The following is a 25,145-nucleotide window of genomic DNA, read 5'->3' on the forward strand; positions in this document are numbered from 1 at the left end:
AAAATTTAATAACGTGTTGCCTTTCCACATTATTGTTGAAAACACTGTCCATTACCGTACAACTACTACCACCTGGTCATGCGTTAGTTCCCATCAGAGTAACTTCCAAGCCCTCCTCACTGGCTCTCCTTTTCCAAGCCATCCTTCCAACAACGTCACCCTAAATATTCCTGCCAAAAGACTCTTCCTAAGACCCCATGCAGATTCTACTACTTACCTACTCAAAAAACCTTGGACAATTCCTCAATGCTCATCAAAAGGCTAACCAAGTACAATGGTTCTTCCCTGCTGTATGGCCTCCTGCTATAGCAGCCACGGCAGTCTATCAGTAGACAGGTATTCAACCCACAGCAGTCAAATTAAATTAAAAATTAATATACATTTATTTTCTATAAAAGGTTCAAATGTTCCCAATGTCAGAGCAAAAAAATCGTTATTTTAAAAAAACAAAGGAAACTTAGTTCACCTCCATGGACAGCGATACCTGAACTGGAATTGGACGCTTACATAAGAAATAGCTGTCAGTCACTGTGGTCTGACCTAAGGTAAAAACTTTAACCTTTGTACCATGATCATAGTCTAAGAACACAAAAGATTGATTTACTCAATAATTATTAAGCCAGTTATTTCCCCATTAATTTCTGATCCAGATAAGAATTTTTCACTCTTTGTACTCTTGAAAAAACATACTGGAAAGAGGTGAAAAAATACTGAATGCCTAGGAACATTACCAGAGAAGGCAATGGCAACCCATTCCAGTACTCTCGCCTGGAAAATCCCATGGACGGAGGAGCCTGGTAGGCTGCAGTTCATGGGGTCGCTAAGAGTCGGACACGACTGAAGTGACTTAGCAGCAGCAGCAGCAACATTACCAAAACAAACAGTAAAACCCACTGCCTTTAATCAATGGAAACATAAACTGAGCTTGTAAAAATCACCTCTGGGTCTCTTTTTACACGTGCCATCATTTTCTCTTTACATGAAAGAGAAAATGAATACAGTTATGCTGATCAAATGTTATAATCAATTAATGGTATTCCCCATCCTTGATTAGAGACTGAAAAAGAATATCCCACAAATACCTAAGGTATTTCTCCTATAACTTCTTTTAAATTAAGAGCCTAAATATCAAAGTTACCATATTGAGGGACTCACTATGAAATTTGTTTTATCCTGTAACGCTCATTTAAGGATGTTTCATTCAGTCCCACAGGACTAAAGACCCAAACCAAGGTTTAAGTGATGTCCTAGTTAATTCTTCATATAAAGATCAAGCCAAATTACACTCTGTGTGTGTGTGTGTGTGTGTGCGCACGCACACGTGCAAGGGCACACAGGCATGTACACACACTCCTGCCTCAGAACCTCTCGATCAACTGGGTTTACCTGGAGCATTTTGTCAGGGCTGGGCTCGATGCCGGGCGGCATGTTGCTTGGGTCAAAAGCCAACTGTTCAACCTCAGCAAAGTAATTAACTGGGTTCCGGTTTAAGACCAATTTACCAACTGGAATAAGAGGATAGTCGCCGTGAGGCCAAACCTAAAAATAATGTCATATTCACAATTACCAGACAACCAACAGAAGGAAATTACTCATAAAAATATCAGCTTTCAAATACACTGAAGCCAATGATAGTAAGTGAAAATAACATTTTTGAATCTAATAAAATGGTAAGAACTTAAGGTGAGGGCATGGGTTGAATCTTTTGCAACAGCAAACAGGAGTAAATATTGACATTTTCCCTGGGCAAAAGTACATCATCTCATCAAAATTTGTTCCCTGCTAACAACAATATATCAGGCCACCCAGACGAACTCAGTAAAGTTATCAAACAGGAACTGGAAGGGAGATGCTGGTGAGCCCTCATTCACAGGCTAGGAAACTCTTAGGTGGCTCCAACTGTTTTGTACACAACTTATAAATGCTTGACTACAATTTTTTTTAAATTAGGTGTGAAGACACTTTAAAAAGAAAACAACTTAGTTGTTAACTGACTCACCTTGGTAAGATCAAATGGATTAAATGGAAAAATTTCTGCCTCACTAAATGTCATGACCTGGATGTATAAAGTCCAGGAGGGGTAGTTGCCTGTGGCAATGGCATTGAAAAGATCGCGGAGGCCGTAGTCAGGATCTTCGTGGGCAAGTCTTGCTGCATCTTCAACAGAAAGGTTTTTGATGCCCTGATCAGTCTACAGGAGAAAACAAAGAAGCTCAAACTGAAACTTACTGGCAAAGTTATCAAACTTCAATCAGTAATTCACTGAGGGATTGTGAGTGACACTATCCAAAGACTGGATTTTCCTGTAACAGTAACTCCCCTCTTCAAATCTGACACAAGTATGAATTTATCAGTAAGAAATTCTGTTTGCTTATCCTGATTCTTTTCAATCTCCAGGGAATCTGTCTACACATTTTATATTTAAAATTAGTCTTTCTTTCTCTTTATGGATTCCACATTATTTGAATTTTTTAAACTGTTGACACAGAGTTCACTTTCAATTTTTCGCTCATCTAGAAAATGCTACATTAGTGTCTTCAGAAAAGCCAAAACAATTTTTGCTATAAAGTATACATAACATATAATTTATCATTTTAACCGTTTTCAAGTGTTCAAGTCAGTGGATTTTTCTGAGCACATATTGTAAAATGGACTTGCTGAGTCATATGGTAATTCTATGGTTAATTTCTTGAGGAATTTCAAAAGTGTTTTCCAGAGTGGCTACTATTTGAATGTTTATACTCATGCTATTTCCAATCAGAAAAAAAAATCAAAATATATTTTTAAAGTAAGCAAATAGTTAATAAAATTAAAGGACTTTCCTCCTTTTTTAGCATGAAATAATTTTTTAAATTCCCTGTCTTATAATATCTCAAATCAACTACTGAGATTGTGCTCAGCTAGTATTCCTCCACCCCAACTCTCTTCCTTTTTTAACTTTTTTTTAAAGAAATCATAGACTCACGGTTTATAGAGCTGAAAAGAAATTCGGTATAGCTACTCAAGCAGTTCACCAACTATGAGCAACCAAAAGTACTGGGTTGGCCATAAAGTTCATTCAAGTTTTTCCATAAGATGAACCCAACTGAACTTTTTGGTCAACCCAATAGTATTAATATTCTGACTTTCAAACAAGCCATTAAAACCCAAAGACGTTAAGTCACTTTCACCAAAGCTCCTATTATCATCCCATCCTGCTCTTCAATAGAGTTCCCACCACTATCTTATTTTGAAAGAGCCCAAATAAGTCAGGCACCACATAAATATTTCCTTCACAAAAGTCACCTCTAGAAGGCTGGCCGATGTCTAGCACAGAAATCCCAGCTCTCTCTAGCCAGTGGCAAGATTTTTTTCAGCCTGTTAGATCTTCAGAATTAGAATATGGAAGTCACCATCTGCAGATCACCCAGCAAATACACTAAATTGTACAATATTATTGCAATACCTTTCTGATTTTAACTGAAGCCCCTGGGTTTAGAAAGGTATGACCTTAGGTTAGAATAATCCAGACTGATGAGTCTATTAGATCCCACGCTACCTCAGAGCCCTTGGCTGAACAGACCCGTAAGCATCCCAATCTTTCCAGGGCCACTGACAGCTGGCACTATTTCACCATGACTAAACTGGAGTTCAGAGAACCTTTAATAATGTGCCAAGAGACAATTATCTAGAAGAGGGAAGATGGGAGTTCAGATTGTTCTAACTACAAAGCCACGACCACACTAGTTGTCCCAGATACAATCACTTAGTCTTGCTCTAAGTGACACTACACTTCTTCTTTTGGCAATTACAAGCCAGTGGGTCAACTGTTTCCTGTAACTGTTCCTTGCCAAAGGTTATAGATCCAAGTCATAGATATAAACAGGGGTAACAGTTTTCCTGTTTGATACACCCACCTAAGTTGTTCAGATAATGGTTCAAATAGGACAGAAGAAAATAGGTCCTTGGGATACCATTAAGTGGGAGCCTGTATATGTCATGAGTCCACTTCTGTCTCTGCTTATTTTAGCAGCAGTATTTGGAAACAAGTTCTTAAGCAACCAGAGGTTTTTTAAATAACCCTCTAGAGTTCTCTGGCAATGTTACTTATTCTAACCAATGCCAAAGTCATACTAAAAGAACCCATGAGAACACCTCAATTAAAAGATTCTCAAAATGTTCCCCAAAAGTAACTGATCTGATTGTATGAAAGGAAATGAAAAAAAAAAGAAGGGCTGGAGGAGTAGCAGCGGCCAGGTGACCCAGCATACCTCCCCAGCTCCCACTGCTGCCATGAGGAAGGTCAGCTCAGAAGTTGGGGGAGGTGGGGAGAATGAGGAGCCCAAAAAGAGAGCTGCAAGGCTGTCAGCTAAACCTGCTCCACAAAAGTGGAAATAAAGCCCCAAAAGGCAGCAGAAAAGGATAAATCTTCAGACAAAAACGTGCCAACAAAAGGCTAACGGGGAGGAGCAAAAGGAAACCAGGACAAAGTCGCTAACCAAGGGACTAAAGATGATCACCTGCAGAAAACAGAGGGAGCCCGGCCTCTGATGAAGCGGGAGAGAGAGAAGCCAAGTGTGATCAGTACCACACACCCAGTACTATCAGTGGTCCCTGTCTCCCTTCTTGTACAATCCAGAGGGATGTTTTTTTAATCAACTATTTGGAAAATCCAAGTTTCTTAGTAGCTTTAGAAACAGTTTTAAGAAGGAGGGAATCTTGGGACTTCCCTGGTGGTCGAGTAATTAAAAATTCACCTCGCAATGCAGGGGACGTGGGTTCAACCCTTGATCAGGGAACTAAGATCCCACATGCCGTGGGGCAACTAAGTCCATCTGCCACCACAAAGACCCAGCACAGCCAAAGAAGTAAATAAATATTTAAAAAAAAAAAAAAGAAGGAAAGTATCCCACCTTATCCAATTTTTTAAGTGTAAATGCTTTTTTTTTTTTAAAAATAAGATCATTTGCTGGTTGGTTATTTTTTGGTACAACCAGAAAATAGTGGGGTACTGAATGTGGGAGGCTTTGATTGTCTTGGGTGTCAGCTTAACAACTCCATAAATGAGGATAGCTTTTCTACCCTATAAAACAAAGCGTATTACATAGCACTTTGGAATTAGTTGCACACTTAATGTCTTGAACACTTTAAGTCACTTCTCCTATGTTGTTTTTGGTACAACTGTTCCCTAAATAAAGCAAACCACTGCTTGATGTTGGCTCTCCTTGTCAGAACTTTATGCACCCCGTAACATCTTTGGTTGTGGAAGTCCAGTCTTCCTAGTAACTTTGTTAACATGCTATGAATGACTGAAAATTCAAGTATGTAGTATATATGATATTAAATTGTGAATTAGTGGGACTTTTGATATAACAGCATATTAACATTTGAAGATATTGATACTTGATATACCATCAAGGAAAATTTGCCTCCAAATTTTAAGCTAGAAAATCACTGAAATGTTTAGAAAAGAATCACAACTACATGATTTTTTTAGATTTTTGGTACATATGTTACAATTGTGTACAACTTGAAATGTCTGTATACTGATCCTCAAAACAACCAATAAAAATCTCAATTATGAAAGAAAGAAACAATTTTTGTTTCCTGAAATTTATAACTGATTTTTTAATGTGTGGTGATCATAATAAATCCTTAAAAAAATAGATGGATGAATTTAAAAGCGAGGAGAAATATTTTTGGAAAGATAGCATCAGATGTTGAAAATGAGAATGAGATTGCTATTACAAACAAGAATGTCCCAATTCTGTCTTAAAGCCCTCCTGGACCCCAAAAGTACCTGTACTCAGAACAGTGTACTCAGGGCTACGGAAGGCAAAGCAAACGTGTGACTGTTTGCTAACACCTGACTCTAAACTCCAACAAAGAACTCTAGGCTAAACCAGGTAGGAATTTCCTCTTACCAAGCTGGGAGGCCTCTATAATCTCTTTATCTTTGATCTAAAACCTTAGATCTTCCTTCTCCAGGGGAAAAAAATATGTATCAATTTGCACCTGCCAGCACCAGAAATGCCGAGAGCCAGCACAAAATGAGCACTTGCCCGAATATTTATGGCAGAGTTCCCAGGGTCCAGAAAGAAAAAGCTTGACTACTGATAGCAGCTGTGTGCTATCAGCCACATGAAGAGACCAAAGAGAGACTACTTTGTTCTAACTGGGCCTCAGGCAGTGGCCAATAAGATAATCAGGGTCCTAATCAACCAGATAGATACTTGTCATTCTTGGGGGTGGAGGTAAGGGAAAGGTGGAGAAGGCCAGGCCTTGATCCTTGCCCAATCCTCAGGAGAAGTAAGGAGACGTGGGTAGTAGGAGCCTTCCACCCACTCTGTCAAAGGTGACCTATACCTTATAATGGAATTTGCAATAAACTGCCTCTCCATTTGCATTAACCAGCTTGAAAGTATGCGATCCATATCCATTCATGTGCCTGTGTCCATCTGGAATCCCTCGATCACTGAACAGGAAGGAAACCTAAGGAACAGAAAAATCAAGGGTCAAATTCTTCAGTTTAAATCAAAACATATTTTTAAAACAGTCCTAAGTTGCCAGAAAAATCTCTTAATGACATGGAACATACTAGCCAAGTGCTCACAGGAAGGGTTGCCATTTGAAAAAAATATCAAACGGAAGAATTTCAAAGCAGAAAGATTAAACATAAATCACTAATGTCCTGACTCAAAATTCTATAAAGAAAAGCTAAAACAAATCTGAAAAGTAGCCTAACTTGTTCACATTCTAATTTAATAGAAAATTTGATTGGTACTACTTTCCCTTCATTTCCCTAATACAAAGAGCTTGACTTCCTACAAGAAACTTTAATCCTTAATACTGTTCAATATCAATTGATAATGGTTCAGTATCATGTAAGGTCCATGAATGGGGAAAGATGAATAAAATCGTCATTATAAAAGTCTTCAAGGACCAAGAAATCTGAGGAAGGCTCTCCAAAAGAAAGTCAAAAATCAACTCCAATAAAATATCCAAAACTGGAGAAAACTATATGAGGCATAATTAACAGTTCCTTATCAGGTGACATAGTGGAAAAAAGAGGCATTCCCACCTGATGCAGAGACTCAGGACGCAGGCTCCAGAAGTCCCAGACCATGTCCGGATCCTTCAGGTGCGTTTGAGGGTTTCTCTTCTGGCTGTGGATAAAGGATGGAAACTAAATGGAAAAAGAGAGGGAAAAAATCCAAAAATTAAGTTTACAGGACTTATGGTGTCTTCAATTCAGTTCAGTTCAGTCGCTCAGTTGTGTCCGATTCTTTGCGACCCCATGAACCATAGCACGCCAGGCCTATGGTGTCTTAATTCATTGCCTATTATTAGGTTTACAGATTATCATTTTGAACAAGACAATTTAAAAATTTTAAGCTGCAAAACCCTAAAATGAAATTTACCCTCTACACGTTTTTGAGCAGACTGCCTCTTTTTATTCATCTTTCAAGTGCTGCAAGGAAAACTGGATCATTCCCATCAAGTCAGTGCACCCCAAAATGCCAAACTAAGACTAATGATAATTGTTGTAATCTGACCTCATAAAAAGATACTAAATACAGAAAAAAATGTAAAAGGCAATCCAGCCAATCCCAATCGATGTTCTCTTCTTTCTGCTCTTCCCAGGGCTTTTCCTCAAATGCCAATCTATACGGAGTATTTGAAATCAATTTAAATCAACAAATATCTGCAGAGTGTGAAATAATTCATCACCTACCAATAGAGCATCCCTGATGAAGAAAATGGGAGTATTATTTCCAACAAGATCCCAATTACCATCTTCTGTGTAAAATTTCACTGCAAAGCCACGAGGGTCACGAACTGTGTCAGCTGAGCCCGATTCTCCAGCTGGAAGATTCAAACGGGGAAAATGAAGCCTCACAACAGTACTCTGCATCCAGGAAGCCTCAAGTCATAAAAACACTGGGGTCTGCCCTTCCCAAGCTCTAGAAGCATATTAGGTATTTAAGTGCCTGGGTTATTATTTCTACTACCCACCAGCTAATTTAGACTGAAAAAGTAAACAAAGAAATTAGCTGAGAGAAATAAGAAAGTATATATAATAACAGCTGAAAATATTACCCATTTAACATAATAAGATAGCTTTGTTCAAACAGGTAATTAAAATTTAAATTAAAATAAGAGATGATAGCTTTGTTCAAACAGGTAATTAAAAATTGAAGTAAAATAAGGGAAGAGAATAATTATGAAGATTAAGGCAATGAACAAAGAGAATAAGCAAGTTGTCAAAATTATGAGGTTAATATTAAGAAAATGAGTCAAGACAGAAATTTTTATCCTTAATTTCATTTCCTTTTGCATTTCACACAATTATAAAAATGCACAAACACAGACTCATGCAGAGGCAGAATTAATCAGGCATTGTGGTATGCTGAGATGCAATTTGATAGCTCTATCTCTGACTAGCTCTGTAACATGAGAAAAATCACTCTCTCAGAAACAGAAATAACCCCACCATGCAAAGCATTAATACATCTACAGATTATAAGCAGGATCAGTACAACACTAACCATGGGTGACACAGAGTTAACCCTCAATAAAGGGCAGTTGTTCTCATGGCTGTGGAGTAACACTACCACTTCATGTTCCATCTGAGGCAACCGCTCATAGGAAAAACTCTTTCCAAATGTCACAGCGTTGCAGGCGTGAGCTCTGCACAAGCATGATTTCCTAAGACCTCTCAACAAACAGAATTATAAGTAACTTTCTACATGTCTTAAAATAATTTTTCTACTGTAAAATGTTGCTATACTTTGGAGAAGTGCTTGTTTCCTATTGTCTGGTAAGTTTTTTCTGCAAACTAAGCTATAAATGCCTCAGATAAAACACAGAGTTGAGTCAAGCAACACCAGTAATACAAACAGAGCAACTTACCAACAGTGGAGAAGCGAACTGCAATGGGCGTCCTCTTTCCAATATGCTCAAACACCTTCGCCTTGGAGTATCTGGTAATGTCATGTGTGACCTCAAAGTAGCCAAAAGCCCCTAAGGAGGAAGACACAGAAATTGGCATCACAAGACTATCACTCAGGTCACCAGGCCCGCAACAGGTATCTGGGTGACAAGAGAAACCGGTGACTTAGCACTGGCCTTCTGGGAGCTTCCAATGATGGGAGAAGGGGAGATAACCAAACATAAAATGATGAGAGCAAAATGCAAAGCCCTACGTCACTCAGGGCTAAGCTGAGAGCTACAGAGCCGGAGCCAAAGAGAAGTGGAGCCAGAAGGAACTAGTCAGGGTTGCTGGAAGAACACAGGGTCTGAGAGGCCCTTCAGGTACAAGTAGGATCCAGGAGAGAAAGAACAGGGGAGAGAGGAGGAGAAAACACACGGAAAGGCTGAGCACTTAGGAAGCTCGCCACAGAGCCAAACAACCACCTGAACAGCATATCAGAGGCATGACGGAAAAACCCCACAAAAAAGCTGGAGACGACAGAACAGGAAATAAAGAAATTGTGTCCAATACTTTGGCCACCTCATGCGAAGAGCTGAGTCACTGGAAAAGACCCTGATGCTGGGAGGGATTGGGGGCAGGAGGAGAAGGGGACGACAGAGGGTGAGATGGCTGGATGGCATCACCGACTCGACGCACATGAGTTTGGGTGAACTCCGGGAGTTGGCGATGGACAAGGAGACGTGGCGTGCTGTGATTCATGGGGTCGCAAAGAGTCGGACAGGACAGCGACTGAACTGAACTGAAACGGGAGTCCAACAAAACTTATTCCTTTCTATCAAGCTTTCTTTTCCCTATTGAGTTTTGTTTTTTTTTTTAAAGATTCACAATATTTAAGTAATTTATTTATTTATCGGCTGTGCCATGCAGCCTGTGAGATCTTGGCTCCCCAACCAGGGACGGAACCCAGACCTCCTGCATTGGAAGCTTGGAGTCCTAACTACTGGACTGCCAGGGAAGTCCCTCCTTTTGAGTTTTTAGCTTTCTTTTAAATACCATCTATATCTTTTGTTTCTGTAATAAAAGCAAGATAAAAGTTTTACAGAAGTTTTGGACAAAAAGGAAAAATCACTACAAAAATCACTACAGCACATTTACATCACATTTACACAGTCATTGACTTTGCACAGTTAATTCCAGTGTTTATCCAGTTAAGTGCACCATCTTAATCCAGTTATAATTACAGTATGTCTGTGTATTTCCATATTTTTTTGTACTAAGCTGCATAATGGAATAAAAGGAAGATTACTTTTATTTTTAGCAAAATAAAGTATTTTACATGGAAGGTTCAATCCAGGGAAATAACCATCATTTAATTACTGACTCCTCTACTGATGGACAGTTTTGCCTTTCTCCAAGGAATGGAAATCTGGCACTTCTCTTAAAGAACTCTGATCCTTTGAGAAGTAATTTTTAACCCAGGTGTTATTAAACAGTCCTTTCACAGCAAATGAACACAGCTCTCACCTGCTCCTTTGGCGTGCACGACTCTCTCAGGAATTCTCTCCCGGTCAAAGTGAGCCATTTCATCAGTGAAAACCACATCCTGGACGAGAAGGGGCCCTCGGGGCCCTACCGTCAGACTATTGAGTTTGTCTCCTACTGGATTACCACCTCCAGTGGTCAGGACATCAGGTTTCTAAGTGAACACGAGAGGAAAAGAGTGCGAGAGAGTCAATCACGCCTTCAATTTCCACTGACACAGGGCACATCATTTTGCATTTTTACATCTGCTACTCAAACTCTTTTTAAATTTCCTGTGTGAAAAGTACTGAAACGTTACAAAATATGCAGCTGCCTGAAATTTTAATTGGGTCACAGAAATCCTATGAAATGCTGAGCAGGACGATATCTAGATAACTCACCAACTTGCTCCCCCTCTGGTCTAGGTATAGCCACCAGGCTCCACACAGGAAACCCCAGGTAGAGATTCCCCCTAAAAGGGATTATATGTCATATGCGTTTAACACTGAATATCCAAACTCATAATGAGAGATGGTCCCCAGGGAAGCTATGCCTCCACCTGCTTTACACAGATTTCCAAATACTTCCTGACCACCAGACATGTCAAGGCGAATGACCCTGTACAGTGCAGTACGCTGCTCTCAAGCAGTACTCAGCCATCTGCAGCATCTCTTCTCAATTCCAAAAGAAGTCACCGGCTTTTGTCATCACCGAAAATAAACAGTTACTGGTAAGATGGATTACAGCATTAATTTTCGAAAGATGCCAAATGTCTATGAGATGAGATAGGTTGTTTCACTGTAATTAAAAATTAGATCCACCCAATTTTCCCATTTCTATTATAGCAGGAGCCCTTCAGCTGTCCCTTCTCTAGGGTGGGAGCAGCATTTTTAAGCCTCTCGTGATCCCGGGCAGCTTCATCTTGCTCTGTGGTCACATTCTGCTTTTGACAGCAGCCAACTGCCTCTCCCACAACCTTCCCCAGTCCTCCCCTGGCTACTAGCAAGTTAGTCAACTTTTCATGTGCAAAACAATAAAAATGGCAGGGGAGGGGGGCCAGTGGTGGGGGGAGAAGAGTATGTGAGAGAATACCAAGCTCGGTGAGAGGAACGGTAAACGGGTCAGAGGGTCATTTCCATCTTTGCATCCCGAATACAGAAAGGCGCTGCTGCTGAGAAACTAACGAGACCACATCCCAAGACTCCTCCTCAGGACCAGGTCAGGGTGATAAAGTCAAGACTAAAACCTACGCCCAGAGGAGGCAGATGCAGAGCCAGCTGGATGAGGGCATGAGCGAGTTGAAGGACTAAAGAACGAGATGGTCTCGCCTCGTGACAATGAATCATGGAATCTTAGTGTGGCAATGCTGGAACGCTGCCGTCACTGGGCCTCCTGCCCACCCAGTGCAGGAATCTCCTCCATGACATCCATCCCCCCGAGAAATGAAACCTGGGTTTGTAGGTCAGTAACATTCAGCCTCTCTTCTAGTTCCCTGGTCTAATAGATCAACTGTCCTCTCTTTTAACACCTTTCCAAGCCAATGGATATGCAATATGTCTTTAAAACAAGTGTGGCAGGAAAAGATTCAACAGTCAGCAAGACAGAATGGAGGTCATGGTCAAAGATCAGGGAGGAAAAGACTCCTGACTTCAGGCGGTGTTTAGGGCAACATCAAATAAGAGATACTGAATTTAAACAAAGACAGAGAGTAATCACTAGATGAAAAGAAGGACACAGTATATTCACTGAGATGGTGAAAATTAACAGAGTTAATGCAATGAAGCTTTACTAAATAAAGTAAGTGAAGGTGGAGCTGGGAAATGGACCATCAAAAGCAAAATTTTAAAAGTCATTTCTGAAAAAAAGCCAGTTCCATGCAGTAAGCATTGCAATTAACCCCAGAATAGATACAATTTGTTTTGATTTTTGTTTAAATCAAACTTCCAGCATTCTCAAACATTTAGAATAATTTTGAACCTGATGCTAGGAAAGATTAAAGGCAGGAGGAGAAAGGGAGGACAGAGGATGAGATGGTTGGACGGCATCGCTGACCCGATGGACATGAGTTTGAGCAAGCTCCGGAGTTGGTGATGGACAGGGAAGCCTGGCATGCTGCAGTCCGTGGGGCCGCAAAGACTTGGACATGACTGAGTGACTAAACTGAAGTAGAAAGCAGTGAAAACCAGCCCTCCTGGGCTACAAGCAATGACAAAAATGTCCCAGAACAGCAAGACCTGGAAGATGGTACCTGTTTAAACGAGTACAGTCAGATGAAGCCACTCCCTGCATGTGCTGAGAAAGGCAGAGGTGATGACAAGGGAGGGGAGTGGTAAAGAAGGGAGAAAAAATGAAAAGCCTACCAAAGGCAGAGGCAGCAACTGTCTGGCAGTGGTGATGAGAGCAACAAGTCAGCGGACTTCAGCCAGAGGCCGGGAAAGACGGGGCAGGAGGGAAAAATAAGTGGGAGCTTGTCTGTTGGTCAAGGACGTAAGAAGCAGCCACAGTGCACCTGGGTCTCATTAGTTCAACAGCCCCATGGCGGACCCCTCTGCAGGCTGGATGGCAGGCGTGGGGCGGCGGGGGAGTGGATTTAGCACTAGGGCCCCCCAGGTGACTCATTTCAAGTCACTCATTCACTGTCCTCCCGGTCCCCACAGACCAGAGCCCGGCAGGATGTATCCCTGTGACCTGCACACACAAGGGTAGAGGTCTGCCCCCTCAGAGGAGGGTAGACAGAGGGCTCCTGAGGACAGCGAGTGCCAGTAAAACCAGAATATAACCACACCCTGGAGCCCGTGCCCCTGTTTTTCACCAGCAGCAAACAAAAGAAACAGCATCCCCAACATCCCGTGACGCAAGCTCTGGGCTTTCTCTAGGGATATGATGGAGGACGGTTACCACTGGTCCAAAGCTAATCAGAAAGGACAAACACACAGATTCAGCACAGCTGATGGAACGGTACCTAGTTTCTCATTTCCTTTTGTAAATACCATTTCTCGAGCACTTGCCATATGCAAGGCTTTTTTTTCTAGCTATCTTCTTTCAAGCCTGTCCACAACCAGTGAGAGGAATATCATTACTTGTTTAGTGGTCGATGCCACATGCTCAGAGTATTTAAGTAACTTTATGCAGATTTCTGTGTGGCAGCACATAGGAAAGTATGGAAGGGCAAAGATATGTCTGCCAACTTGCTGGTTATAGGGTTTTTGTTTTTTAAATTTTTTGGCCACTCCACGTGACATGTGGCATCTCAGTTCCCCAACAGGGACTGAACCTGTGCCCCCTGCACTGGAAGCAAGGAGTCTTAACCACTGGACGGCCAGGGAAGGGCCTGTTTTAACTCAGTGCAAGACCACTTACAACTAGAATATTTTTGAGGACAGAAGAGCTCTTCTGTTGATAGGCAATTCTGAGAGCTCCTGCTCTGGAAAAGCAGCATCAGTTACCTGTTAATATGTTTAACATCTTTCTGGCTGCCAACTCCTCATGACAACCGCACATGCTTCTCCCGGACCACTCTTCCTGCCGCACCCATGCCACCCCACAAGCTGGGCCAAGGGTATCTTCCTGGGCCCACAGAACAGATAATCTCATTGCCTTAGTGCCTTGTGGTTTTTTCTCTCAAGACAGTATACTCTTTCTGCATCTAGAGCCCTGCCACAAGTGCACAACCACGGCTGAGGATTCAACAAGGGAATGAATTAAACTGTGGACCGATATGAAATGGCCAAGAAAGATTATTTCTCAAAAGGAGGAGGAGGTAACAATAGCCCATGCCTCTCCCTGCACTTCCCTCCAAAAAGCAAAAGGGAAATATCTGAATTTATAGCTTCAAATTCTTTTCTTTTTTTTTAGGTGATGCTGGGTTTTCATTGCTGTGCAGGGCCTTTCTCTAGTTGTGGCAAGTGGGGACGACTCTAGTTGTGGTACGCAGGCTCCTCAGTGCTTTGGCTTCTCTAGGGGCAGAGAAAGGTCTCGGCGTTCAGACTTCAGGAGTTGTGGCACACAGGCTTATTTGCCTCGTCGCACGTAGAATCTTCCCAGATGAGGGGTGGAAGCCACGTCCCCTGTATTGGCAGGTGGATTCCTAACCACTGGACCACCAGGGAAGTCCTGTAACTTCAAATTCTGATGAAAAACCGTGAAACAAACTTGTCATAAAAATTGCTGCAGCAATTGGCAAGAAGTATTTTGGCCTGGTTTAAAGGCTAACACCATGATTAGAAAGAGAGGCTCGAGATCAAAGTAAAATTCCACTTTGGCTTTGCTGTTTGTATTTTTTGGCTCAAACTAAGACAGGGATGAAGAAATTTTCCTGGGAGCAGTCAAGATGGCTTTCTCTGGTGAAATATTTTGTCAACATAGTTGCCACTGGTAAGTGCCCTCTGCTCACAGAATTTCCAAGAACTCGCTATCGTAGGCTTCTTTTTTTAAACTGAAAAAGAGGGTCATACAAACTGTCCCCAGCTTTCAATCCCAATAGAGTCATAATGTCAGCTTTATATTCTCAGAGATCAGTACAGAATATACCTAGCGTCTTCTAGCATATCAGTGCCTACAACACACCGCGTTCAGAAAACCAAAGACTGCCTTGGTCCTCGAGTTTCTCGGTGGGGGGTTAGAATGACAGTGAGGTGGTGTTCCGGGCCTCCTGCCCTGATGCAAGGAAGCGGGGAAACTTCCCCTGGTGGGGCAGTTTGGGAAAGGGACCCAGGCCTACACAGGGCCCACGCTCTTCCCTTTGGAAGCCAGTGGCCACAGTAGCATCTACTCCTCTGGTGGTCTCCAGAGTCGCCTAAACACAAGGCGTAAATAAATTCAAATCAGGGAAACGGCCTCAGCAGGCCCTCTTTGCCCAAACTCCTACCCACATTCTCCAGTTAAGCCTCAGCTTATAATGAAGACGATGCCTGCATCTCCTGTCATCCCACTGATTCTTTCTTCCTCTCTCTGTTTAGGTGTGAAAGGCCTTACTAGACACACTCAAGCTTCAGAACAACAAATATCAGCTTGCTCTGCGGGCACTGTTCTACACTCTACTCAGGTTATCACATTTAGTCCACCTCTCCAAGGTAAGGACTGTGAAAATCTCCACTATACAGAAGAGGAAACTGAGGCGTGGAGAAGTTATACAACCGGCTCAAGGCTACCCACCTAAAATGGGGCAGAAGCAGAGTTTGAACCCAAGCAGACTGGCTCAAGGACCCAAAAGCACACACTATAGTGCTTCTCAGAACAGCACAGCTTACATCTCCTGCACATATTCTACAGGCTGGGTAACTGACATGTGTTGGTTTACACACGTTTTATATAAATTAATTCTCACAGCAATACTGCAAGGTAAGGAGAATTGTTATCCCATTTTCAATATGAGAAACGAAAGGGGAGGGAGGTGAGGTAATCTGCCCAGCGGTCAAGCCTCAAGTTGAACCCTGTTTGATTGTAAAGCCTGACCCTTCACAGGTTACTAAATCACTGTAAACTTCATTTAAAACCACCCTAAGGAAGAGACAGATGGACTTAAGAGACATATCAATCAATGCCATGTGTGAACCTTATTTGCATCTAGATTTGAACAAAGTGTTAAAAAAAGAAAGACAATGTCAGGGTTCCTCAAGACCTCCCCCACGTGATTCTCTAGAACTCACAGAACTCAGCATCTAGCCATCCTCAGGCCATCATTTATTACGGCATTTAGATACAAAGCAAAATAAGCAAGGAGAAGGGGCTCCTTAACTCTGCCAGTGGAGCCACACAAGACATGCCTAATTCCCCCAGCAAGTCGTGGCAACTCACATGAACTGCTGTTCTATAGGGGAGCTCTTAGCGGGGAGAGCTGGTGTGACAAAAATTCATTATTGAAGCTGACAGACAAAAGCTTGGAGCTTCATTATACCATCTTTTCTGTTCAGCTCCGGTTTGAAATTTTCCACAATATAAAGTATGGGTTGTTTTTTGTTTTTTTGTTTTTCCATGAAGAATCAAAGAGCAATGTCAAAGAAAAGAAGTAAGGGAGAAGTTGAAACAAGGGACAGAAATAAAGGGCTGCATCATGCATGAGTGGTTACCCTGGGCAGGCTCTGTGTTAAATACTCTTCCTACATCAACACATTCGGTCAAGACAAAGGACAGGCAAGTTCAGCACTGTACTCAAAATATACAACAGACCAACCAGGTGATTAACGCTGGCTTCTTCCTGGTGGTGATTCAGTCACTAAGTTGTCTCTGACTCTTGCAACCCTGCAGACTGCAGCCCATCATGATGGCTGTTCATGGGATTTTCCAAGAACACTGGAGTGGGCAGCCATTCCCTTCTCCAGGGGATCTTCCCAACCCATGGATCGAATCCATGTCTCTTGCATTGGAGGCAGATTTTTTGCTGAGCCACAGGCTCCTGCCCAGAGATTGTCACTAGAAAACGAGAATCCTAACTTCCATGCAGGTCATTCACTCATAAATTCTGAATTCAATAGATGTGCTTTTTTTGCGTCTTAAAACATCGGAAGCATTAGAAAGTGACTCACCTCAATACCACATCACACTGAGGGGGTTCTCTAGCACAAAAATCAGTGTCCTGACAACACTGGGAAACGTCGCTGACTGCCTTAAAGACTAAAAACTATGCTTTCTGGGCTCCAAGTGGTGACTTCATCACCAGGATATACTTCATCTTGTAAGCTGACTTCATGCTTAAGCCACCAGGTGCCTCAGTATACGTCAAGAACCGTTGGTCATTCTAAGTGCAAGAGGCAAGAATGAGTTCCTGTCCTACTTTACTCATTTCTAAGTTATTCTATACCATCCACCTCTAGAAGTGCCATTCAATAAAAAAAAATTGAATAATATATAATGGAAAAAAATGAAATCCAATAAATGTAAGAAAAAATCAAAATATGTTCTTCATTAAGAACCAAATGGGCCCTGTTGGTACTAAACAAAGTGTACTAAAGAGTCAGTGAGTGACAATAGGCATGTCAACACTGTGCTAACTGCTATGAAATATGGCCTCAGGCTGACAACAATGCCCTGGGCAAGGAACAATAAGGTCTCACCAGCAAGCCAAGAATTGCCCTTCCCTGGTAGCTCAGATGGTAAAGAATCTACCTGCAATGCAGGAGACCTGAGTTTGATCCCTGGGTTAGGAAGATCGCCTGGAGAAGGGAATGGCAGCCCACTCCAGTATTCTTGCCTGGAGAATTCCATAGATAGAGCCATGGAGTCGCAAAGAGTCAGACAAGACCGAGCGATTTCACAAACAAGGCTGTTGGTGTCAAAGTGAAGCCTGTGAGGGCAGAGGGAGCAAATGCCTGAAGAAAATTAAAAAGTGATTCCAAGGATCCCAGGGAAGACAACTAGTGGGGTTTTTTTTGTTGTTGTTCTTTTTTGTAGATATTAATCCAACTTTATTAGTAATCACTTTTTTTTTTTTTAAGTAGGTCTGGATGAGCTCTATCAGCTTTTTTTTTTTTTTAAACAAAATTTATTGAAACACAGCTGATTTACAGTGTTGTGTTAGTTTCAGGTACATAGCAAAGTGATCCAGATAGATATTTTAGGTTCCTTTCCATTACTCATTATTACAAGATATTGTGTATAGTTCCCTTATGCTGTACGGTAGGTTCTTGGTGGTTATCTGTTTTATTTATACTAGTGTGTATATGTAATCCCAAACTCCCAATTTATCCCTCCCCCACCACTTTCCCCTTTGTTAACCGCAAATTTGCTTTCTATGTCTGTGAGTCTATTTCTGTTTTATAAATAAGTTCATTTGTATCATTTATTTTTAGATTCTAGTGGACAGTTTTTATTCCAGAAGAAAAAAAAAAAAAAAGTTGCCTTTAACAAGGAAAATAAATGTCAGACTTCAAGGTCACATGGTTGGACCCCTAAGCACAGACTGAACACACCTCCTTCCTCACCCTAATGGGAAATGTCTGCTTTTCAAACAAGGTTCTTTTGTATTATTTTGTACAAGAGGAAACACGTCCCAGTAGCTGCTCACATTTTTTTTTCTTCTTGGTGAGCTGTCTATATTTCCAGATATGGTGAAAATACACTGCTACTGGTTTTCAATAATCAGCAAACAGAATAATCCTACCGGGAATAAAGCCTTGAAAATACACGGAATGGCTACTGAATAAGAGGTTTTCTCTGTTTTGAAAATGACTGTACTAAATAAGTCTGACAGCACTGAGAATTGCACTAGTCCTTTACTTTTTCAAAAAAAAAAGTAGGGAGTAAGAGGAGACAAAGGCTCAAAAAATGAAGGATGACCGATGCACTAAGTAAAAGACTCCTTTACTCTTAGCAGGAGAAACGACAGCAGTCACAGTACTAGAAGGAAAATGAACAAAAAAGGTGGTCTCCACAAGAAATACAAACACACATGCACAAGAAGTTATTCAGTCACCTCTCTCCAGCCCCCGAGTGTCGGCAACGTTACGTCAGTGCAGCTAGTACCAAGTTTACCCTAAAAAATACATAAACCCTCAAAGGTTCTGTCTTGTGACTCACTGACAGGAATGGATGGTCTAAAACCCAACTTCTCTTCCAAGTAATTAGGAATTGTTTAAAAAGGAAAGTCTCGAAATGCTCAAAGTCTCCAGTTTTTAAGGGATCAGAGGCTACTAATTACTTTAAGTTTCCCACAGGAAGAGCCAATGGCATTCTAAGCAATAAAAGTTTCCATCAAGTTCCATTCAGAGGGACTGGAAATAACCTGGAGAACCACCTCCCTCCCCTAAACCTACTTTGAGAGAAAGAAAAAGAGAGATTTTTAAGAAGATCCAAGTCATACCTATGAACGTATTTGATTTGTCACTCTCCTGTTAAATTTCACAAAGGTCCCAATTTACTTGTCAGCAATGAAATATGCCCACAAGGAGAGATGCTCCATAAATTGTTTTCATGCTGGCTGACTCGGTTCCAAAGAAGGAGACACCCAGCACGACATTCAGCATCCGGTTTTTGAGGGAGGAGATGGCAGGGTGCCCTCCAGCAGCAGTTCCACAACTTAAAGTGCTCATAGTCCAGAACAAATATAAACAAAGTGGGTGGTGGAAGGCAAGATACTGATGCAGACCTGCCCGCTTATTTTTTAAAAAAGCACTTGCCAAGCAAATGAAGATTTGAAAAAAAAAAAAAAAAAAACTATACTTCACTGTCATAAATTTCTAACAGAATATTGTAAAAGTCCAACATACCCTTCTGAAAGAGATTATGCCTGTTTGCCCATCACCACATCAGAAGAAAATGGCCAGAGATATTGTCACCACATTGAAAGTATGTTTGGACACGGTGTAGAAGGGTTGGTGACCTGGGTGTAGAGGGAGACTGTCGCCCAGCCTCGCTCACAGTGGGTGCAGCCATGTGACACGGTTCTAGACAAAGGAATGCAGGCAGAAGTGACACACACCGCTTCCAGCCTGGCATCTAAACCTCCCACATACTGTCCTCCACGCTCTTCATCGTCTGTGACTAGACAGTGATGTGGAGGGCAACATTAAGAAACCCTGTGTTGCCACAGGAGCAGCCTCCTGCAGCCTGCAGCCTTGGGGAACTGTGGGCTGCTGAGGACTCACTACCTCCTTCCGCAACCTCAAACCATTTTGGCTAATCACATAAGACAGAAATAAACTTCTTATAGGTTTATGCCATTATACACTTTGGGATGTATTATTACAGCATGTAGCCGACTGTACTTAAAACATGGGCTATGAATCAAGGATAGTAAAACAAACAATCCAATGTTTTAAAGGACAAAAGATTTGAACAAATCCATTAAAGAAATACATATGTGTGTGTTGGTCATATCTGACTCTTTCTGATCCCGTGGACTGTAGCCTGCTAGACTCCTCTGTCCATGAATTCTCCAGGCAAGAATACTGGAGTGGGTTGCCCTTTCCTCCTCCAGGGGATCTTCCTGACCCAGGGATCGAACCCAGGTCTCCTGCATTGTGGGCAGAGTCTTCAGCATCTGAGCCACCAGGGAAGAAATACTGTATACCACTGGTCAAATAGGCACATGAAAAGATGCATCTCTGGTCATCAGAGCAATGCAAATATCACTTCTTATTCACCAGAAAGGCTAAACTTAAAAAGAATGACAATCCCAAAGGATGGCAGGAGGTGGACCAATGTAAATCTCAAACACTGTTGACAGAAGTGTAAAATGGTAAACCACATCAGAAGAAGGCTTAGGAATTTCTCAAAAGACATTCACTTACCTTATTCACTTACTCGCCAATTCTATTCACAGGTATTTTTTAAGAGAAATAAAAGCATATGTGCACAAAAAGACTTGTATAAGACTCTTTATAGAAACTTAATTCATAACAGCCACACACTGGGAATAGTCCAGGTGCCCAACAACAGGATAAGCACACGGTGCTCTAATCAGACAATGGTGCTCTAATCAGTAATAGTACTAGTACTATTACTACTCAGCAATACATGAAATGACAGGAATGAATCCTAAAACATTTTTTTTTATCTTAAAACATATTTGCTGAATGAAAGCAGCGTTAACACAAGAAGTACCTAAATCAATGGTTAAAAAGCAAAATCATCAGTGGTTGCCTGGAGCAGGATTGCAGGAGAAGCAGGAAAGATGGGAAACAGCATGAGGGAACATTCCAGGGTGATGAGAATCTTCTACATCTTGATAAAAGAACCAGATTCACAGGTGTTTATCAAAAAGCACAGATTGGTGTACTTCATATTTGTATATTTTTGTATATAAATTTTGCCTTAAAAACATAAATAAACAATGAATTCTGGTAATTTGCATCAAGTCTACTGATGTCTACAACATACTGTGAAGTGCCCCTCCAAAACATAGGTTAAGGGATGTATGAAGGGACAGACAGATATGGAATAACATGTTAAAAGAAATTTTTTAAAATGCCGTGGGTATATAGGCATATACTACACAATTTTTCTCATTTTTCTGAATGTTTGAAAATTTTCCAAAGAAAGCATTGGGAAATTACAAAGGGTATGTGACAGATGCAAAATTCCTTTGCGAAGTGGGCAGTCTCCTCATAAAAATAAGCAGTTTCCACTCAGAGCAGCTCAAGTAAGGAAAAACAAGATGCCAATGTGACTGCCCATCAGGACAATGTAAACAGTGCACTGAGATGCATGGGCAGAGGAGACAGAAGTATTTCAACTAGGAGTCCCCAGATTATAGATGAGCTTTGCAGGCCAGCTGTTTCTCACATGGGTGACCATGTAGGGCAAGTCACCAGCAAGATCTTAATGATTTAACAACAGTTAATAATTCTCCCAAACAGTGACAAGGCAAGCTAGTCTCAACGGAGTCCTTTCAAAAGAATGAATTTTGTTTTATGAGAATCTCATTTGCCCATATTGTTTCCAATTCACCGAGTATTCATGAACACCTCCATGTGAACCAAGATGCAGCAACCACTGGGTGTACAGAGAATCCTGGCTCTAGGAAGCAGAGTTCTAATCTTGACTCTGCCACTGACTAGCCACTTGTCCTTGACTGAGAAGATGCTAAGTCTCTCTGGTTCACTTTGACTAAGAACTCATGAAAAGCCAAATCCCCTAGTAGCACATAATAAGGAACAAAATGAGAAAAGAGATTTTCCAGGCCCTTTAAAGAGAATGGTAGCCTTCTCACAAACAGGGAACTACAAGGTAATCCATGAGCACTCAGCATTAATCCTAGTTCATGAACACTAACCCGGTTTTAAGGAAGAGCACTAAACGAGTACTCTGTCACTACCTAGACGGGTGGCATGAGGTGGAAGGGAGGTTCAGGAGGGAAGGGACATATGTTTGCCTACGGCTGATTCATGTTGATGTATGGTAGAAACCAACACAATATCGTAAAGCAATTAACCTACAATTAAAAATAAATTTTAAAAAGAAGAAAGCGCACTAGACAAGATGAAGAAAGCATGACTCTAGTCCTCTCTCTGCCATTAACCAGCCGCCATGGGAACTGGGCAAGTCCTGAACACTCTCTAGCCCAATTTGACAAAAGAAGACTCAAAACAGAAGTGCTCCCATCCCACCCAACCTGCTCAGAGATGCCCTTGAATGCTCTACATCCTAGGGGTACAGGCCAGGAATGACTGGCCAACCACTATAGGGCTGAATTCCTACTCAGCTGTAAAGCTCTTGTTCAGATGTCACCTGCTTTGAGAAGCCTGCCAACTGGGACATTCACTCCCTTTACATTCAGCAGATAGCCTATATTAGTGCCCTGGCCACGTTGGAAGGTAACCATCTATTTACCTGTCTTGTCTCCCAAACTTGACTTTGAGCTTTCAGCCTCACTGGAATTTGTTCCACTTGCCCCAGCGCCGTGCCTAGCACATGCTGGCACTCAAAGCATAGGTGTAAATAAATGCATTAATTAATCACTAAGGTCACTTTTAGCTCTAAAATGCTAGACGATGTTTTTAAGTGCAAAAGAAATCATGGGTGTACAAATCTTTTTATTTAGCTGTTTAATGCTGTATCTGCGCTTCCCTGGAGGCCCAGATGGTAAAGAATCTGCCTGCAACACGGGAGACCTGGGTTACATCCCTGGTTCGGGAAGATCCCCTGGAGAAGGGAATGGCAACCCACTCCAGCATTCTTGCCTGGATAATTCCATGGACAGAACAGTCTGTCTGTGGGCTATAGTTCATGGGGTTACAGAGAGTCGGACACGACTGAGCAACTAACACACAAACAACGCTTTATGTTCAATGCTGGGGACATGGAGATGATAAAAGTCGTTCCCTGCCCCCAAGACACCCCACACCCCAAATACGAAAGCTGGTAGTTATTGTTTGAGCCAGGGCAAAGCTAGAGCCTGCTCCCACTTCCCCCGTCACTTCCTTTCTTGCAGCTGCAGCTCTCTGCCTCTTTCCCCATAAGCCTTCACTGCTGCCTCAAACTGCAACCTCTGTCCCAGCTGGCAAAGGCGCAAAAGTGTAAGCCAACCATCCACGACCTACAGCCTACCACAAACCCTGCAGGACCGCTGCCCCCGGGCCCAGAACCCTCTCCCCTCCCGCCCGCGAATGTAACAGCCCAACCAGACCGAAAGGAAGCACACAAACACCCCTAGCCCCCGCGCGATCGGTGGTACAGCCCTCCCTCCCCAGAACCTCCGCGCTGTGGCAGCAGGGGCCGTTACTCGAGAACACCCTGCTTCCTACGCGGACCGTAGGGCCGGCTCGGAGAGCGCAGGGTGTACCTGCGCGGCCCTCTGCTCCTTCCAGTGTTTCATCTGGTCGCTGGCTGGATCCCGGTTGTCCGCCATGATGTCTGAGTGGCGATGCAGAACTTTGCAGGTGGGCCCGGGTCACGCGTCTCCAGCGCCGCAGCTGAAATAGGCGACTTCAGACTCCGCCACTCAGCTCCGCCCCCCCTCGTCCCGCCCCCTCGGCAGGACCGCCATCTGATTGGCCGCTTGAACTCCAGGCGGAATGGGATTGGAAGCCAAGTAGGGGCGGGGCTGAGGAGCAGGGACTCCGGGAGAGGAGAGGCTGGGAAGAGATAGGAAAAGGAACGGCACCGCCTCACCTCCGACCTGCAAACGCCCGGTTAACTAATTTGGGGTTGGACCCCGCGTACCCAGATGTGACTGTCTCCTCGGCTTATCAGTATCCTTCAGGGTGCCCTGGGAGGTGGCGGTTGGTGGCCTGCCAGTTTTTTTGAGGGAATGCTTAGGCCCTGCTGGGTGGGGCTTTGAACTCTGTTAACATGCTTTCAGCTCTTAAAAAACAGAGAGAAAGAAATCCACTCCTGTATAAAATAAAAAGCTTTTAAAAATAAAAAACAGAAAAGCGAAATATTTGCAAGTTATAAATCTTAATAGTCTAAAATACGTAGGACAAAAACTCAGTCCTTTAGATTCCCTTTTTGGTTTAGAAGTTCCCCTTTTTGAGTGTCTGCTTTGTGCTGTACACTGCTGATTTTTGCCAAACTCTACCACTTAATCTTCACAACAAAAAGAATATAAAGGTCAATGAAGTCTCCCCATCATGACAGAGTATAAACAAGCATGAAGAGGTTGGCTTGCTCCTGATGTAGAATAATTAACTAAGTTAAATAAGATGTCCAAACCCACTATTTATTAACAGAAATGCTGCCTTAGAGTTTAGAAAATGTCTTCCCTAAGACAATGTAACTAATTTTTGAGGTGTTCGAGCAATGCATTTTAATAAGTGAAATAACAATATATTTTGTGATATTCCAGAGAAAATTGCTCAGGAGTTCAGCAGTACAAAAATGGCTTATTCTATGAAAATACCTTCAATTGGTGTTTTACTCTTGTCAAGACATTTAAATTAGGTAAAGTGTGAAAAGAGACTTGGTTATACCCAGCTAGAGAGATTGTCTACAAAGTCTGAGACTTGGCATAATAAACCTGGGGGAAAATGGTCCTCCCAGACCTCAACAGGGATCTGTACTCCTACAACTTCTCACCCTGAGGCCATGTTATAGATCTTTTCTTCCTCTGTGTGAACCTCCCACTCATAGGGCATCAACATTTGTTCTTCGGATCTTACCTTCCTCTAGTCGTTTCCATCCTCTTGTGGTCAGGAGTTGCCTTATTCCAGATAGGCTGCCATTCTTTTCTTTTACTTCCGGTTCATATCACTTTTTATACTTGAGCTTGGTCTTGGAAATGTTCGCATACTCTTGGGGAGTCCAGTTCAGTCACATTTGTATGAAAAAAGGA

General features: G+C 42.2%; 1 protein-coding gene across 1 annotated transcript in view; it reads right to left on the minus strand.

The window, feature by feature from the left end:
- The window catches only part of CAT (catalase), a 35,918-nt gene extending 12,105 nt beyond the window's left edge, over nucleotides 1–23,813 (minus strand). Inside the window, exons 1-8 of the mRNA XM_005890889.2 lie at nucleotides 23,655–23,813; nucleotides 10,439–10,610; nucleotides 8,893–9,003; nucleotides 7,715–7,845; nucleotides 7,061–7,165; nucleotides 6,346–6,471; nucleotides 2,000–2,191; nucleotides 1,387–1,539 (exon numbers count right to left, since the gene is read on the minus strand). Of these exons, the coding sequence (XP_005890951.1) occupies nucleotides 1,387–1,539; nucleotides 2,000–2,191; nucleotides 6,346–6,471; nucleotides 7,061–7,165; nucleotides 7,715–7,845; nucleotides 8,893–9,003; nucleotides 10,439–10,610; nucleotides 23,655–23,720 (1,056 nt within the window). The 5' untranslated portion in view covers nucleotides 23,721–23,813. The remainder of the gene's footprint in view (nucleotides 1–1,386; nucleotides 1,540–1,999; nucleotides 2,192–6,345; nucleotides 6,472–7,060; nucleotides 7,166–7,714; nucleotides 7,846–8,892; nucleotides 9,004–10,438; nucleotides 10,611–23,654) is intronic.
- Between the last annotated feature and the right edge of the window lie 1,332 nt (nucleotides 23,814–25,145).

Source organism: Bos mutus, chromosome 15 (assembly GCF_027580195.1).
Source record: "Bos mutus isolate GX-2022 chromosome 15, NWIPB_WYAK_1.1, whole genome shotgun sequence".
In the NCBI taxonomy this organism is placed as follows: domain Eukaryota; kingdom Metazoa; phylum Chordata; class Mammalia; order Artiodactyla; family Bovidae; genus Bos; species Bos mutus.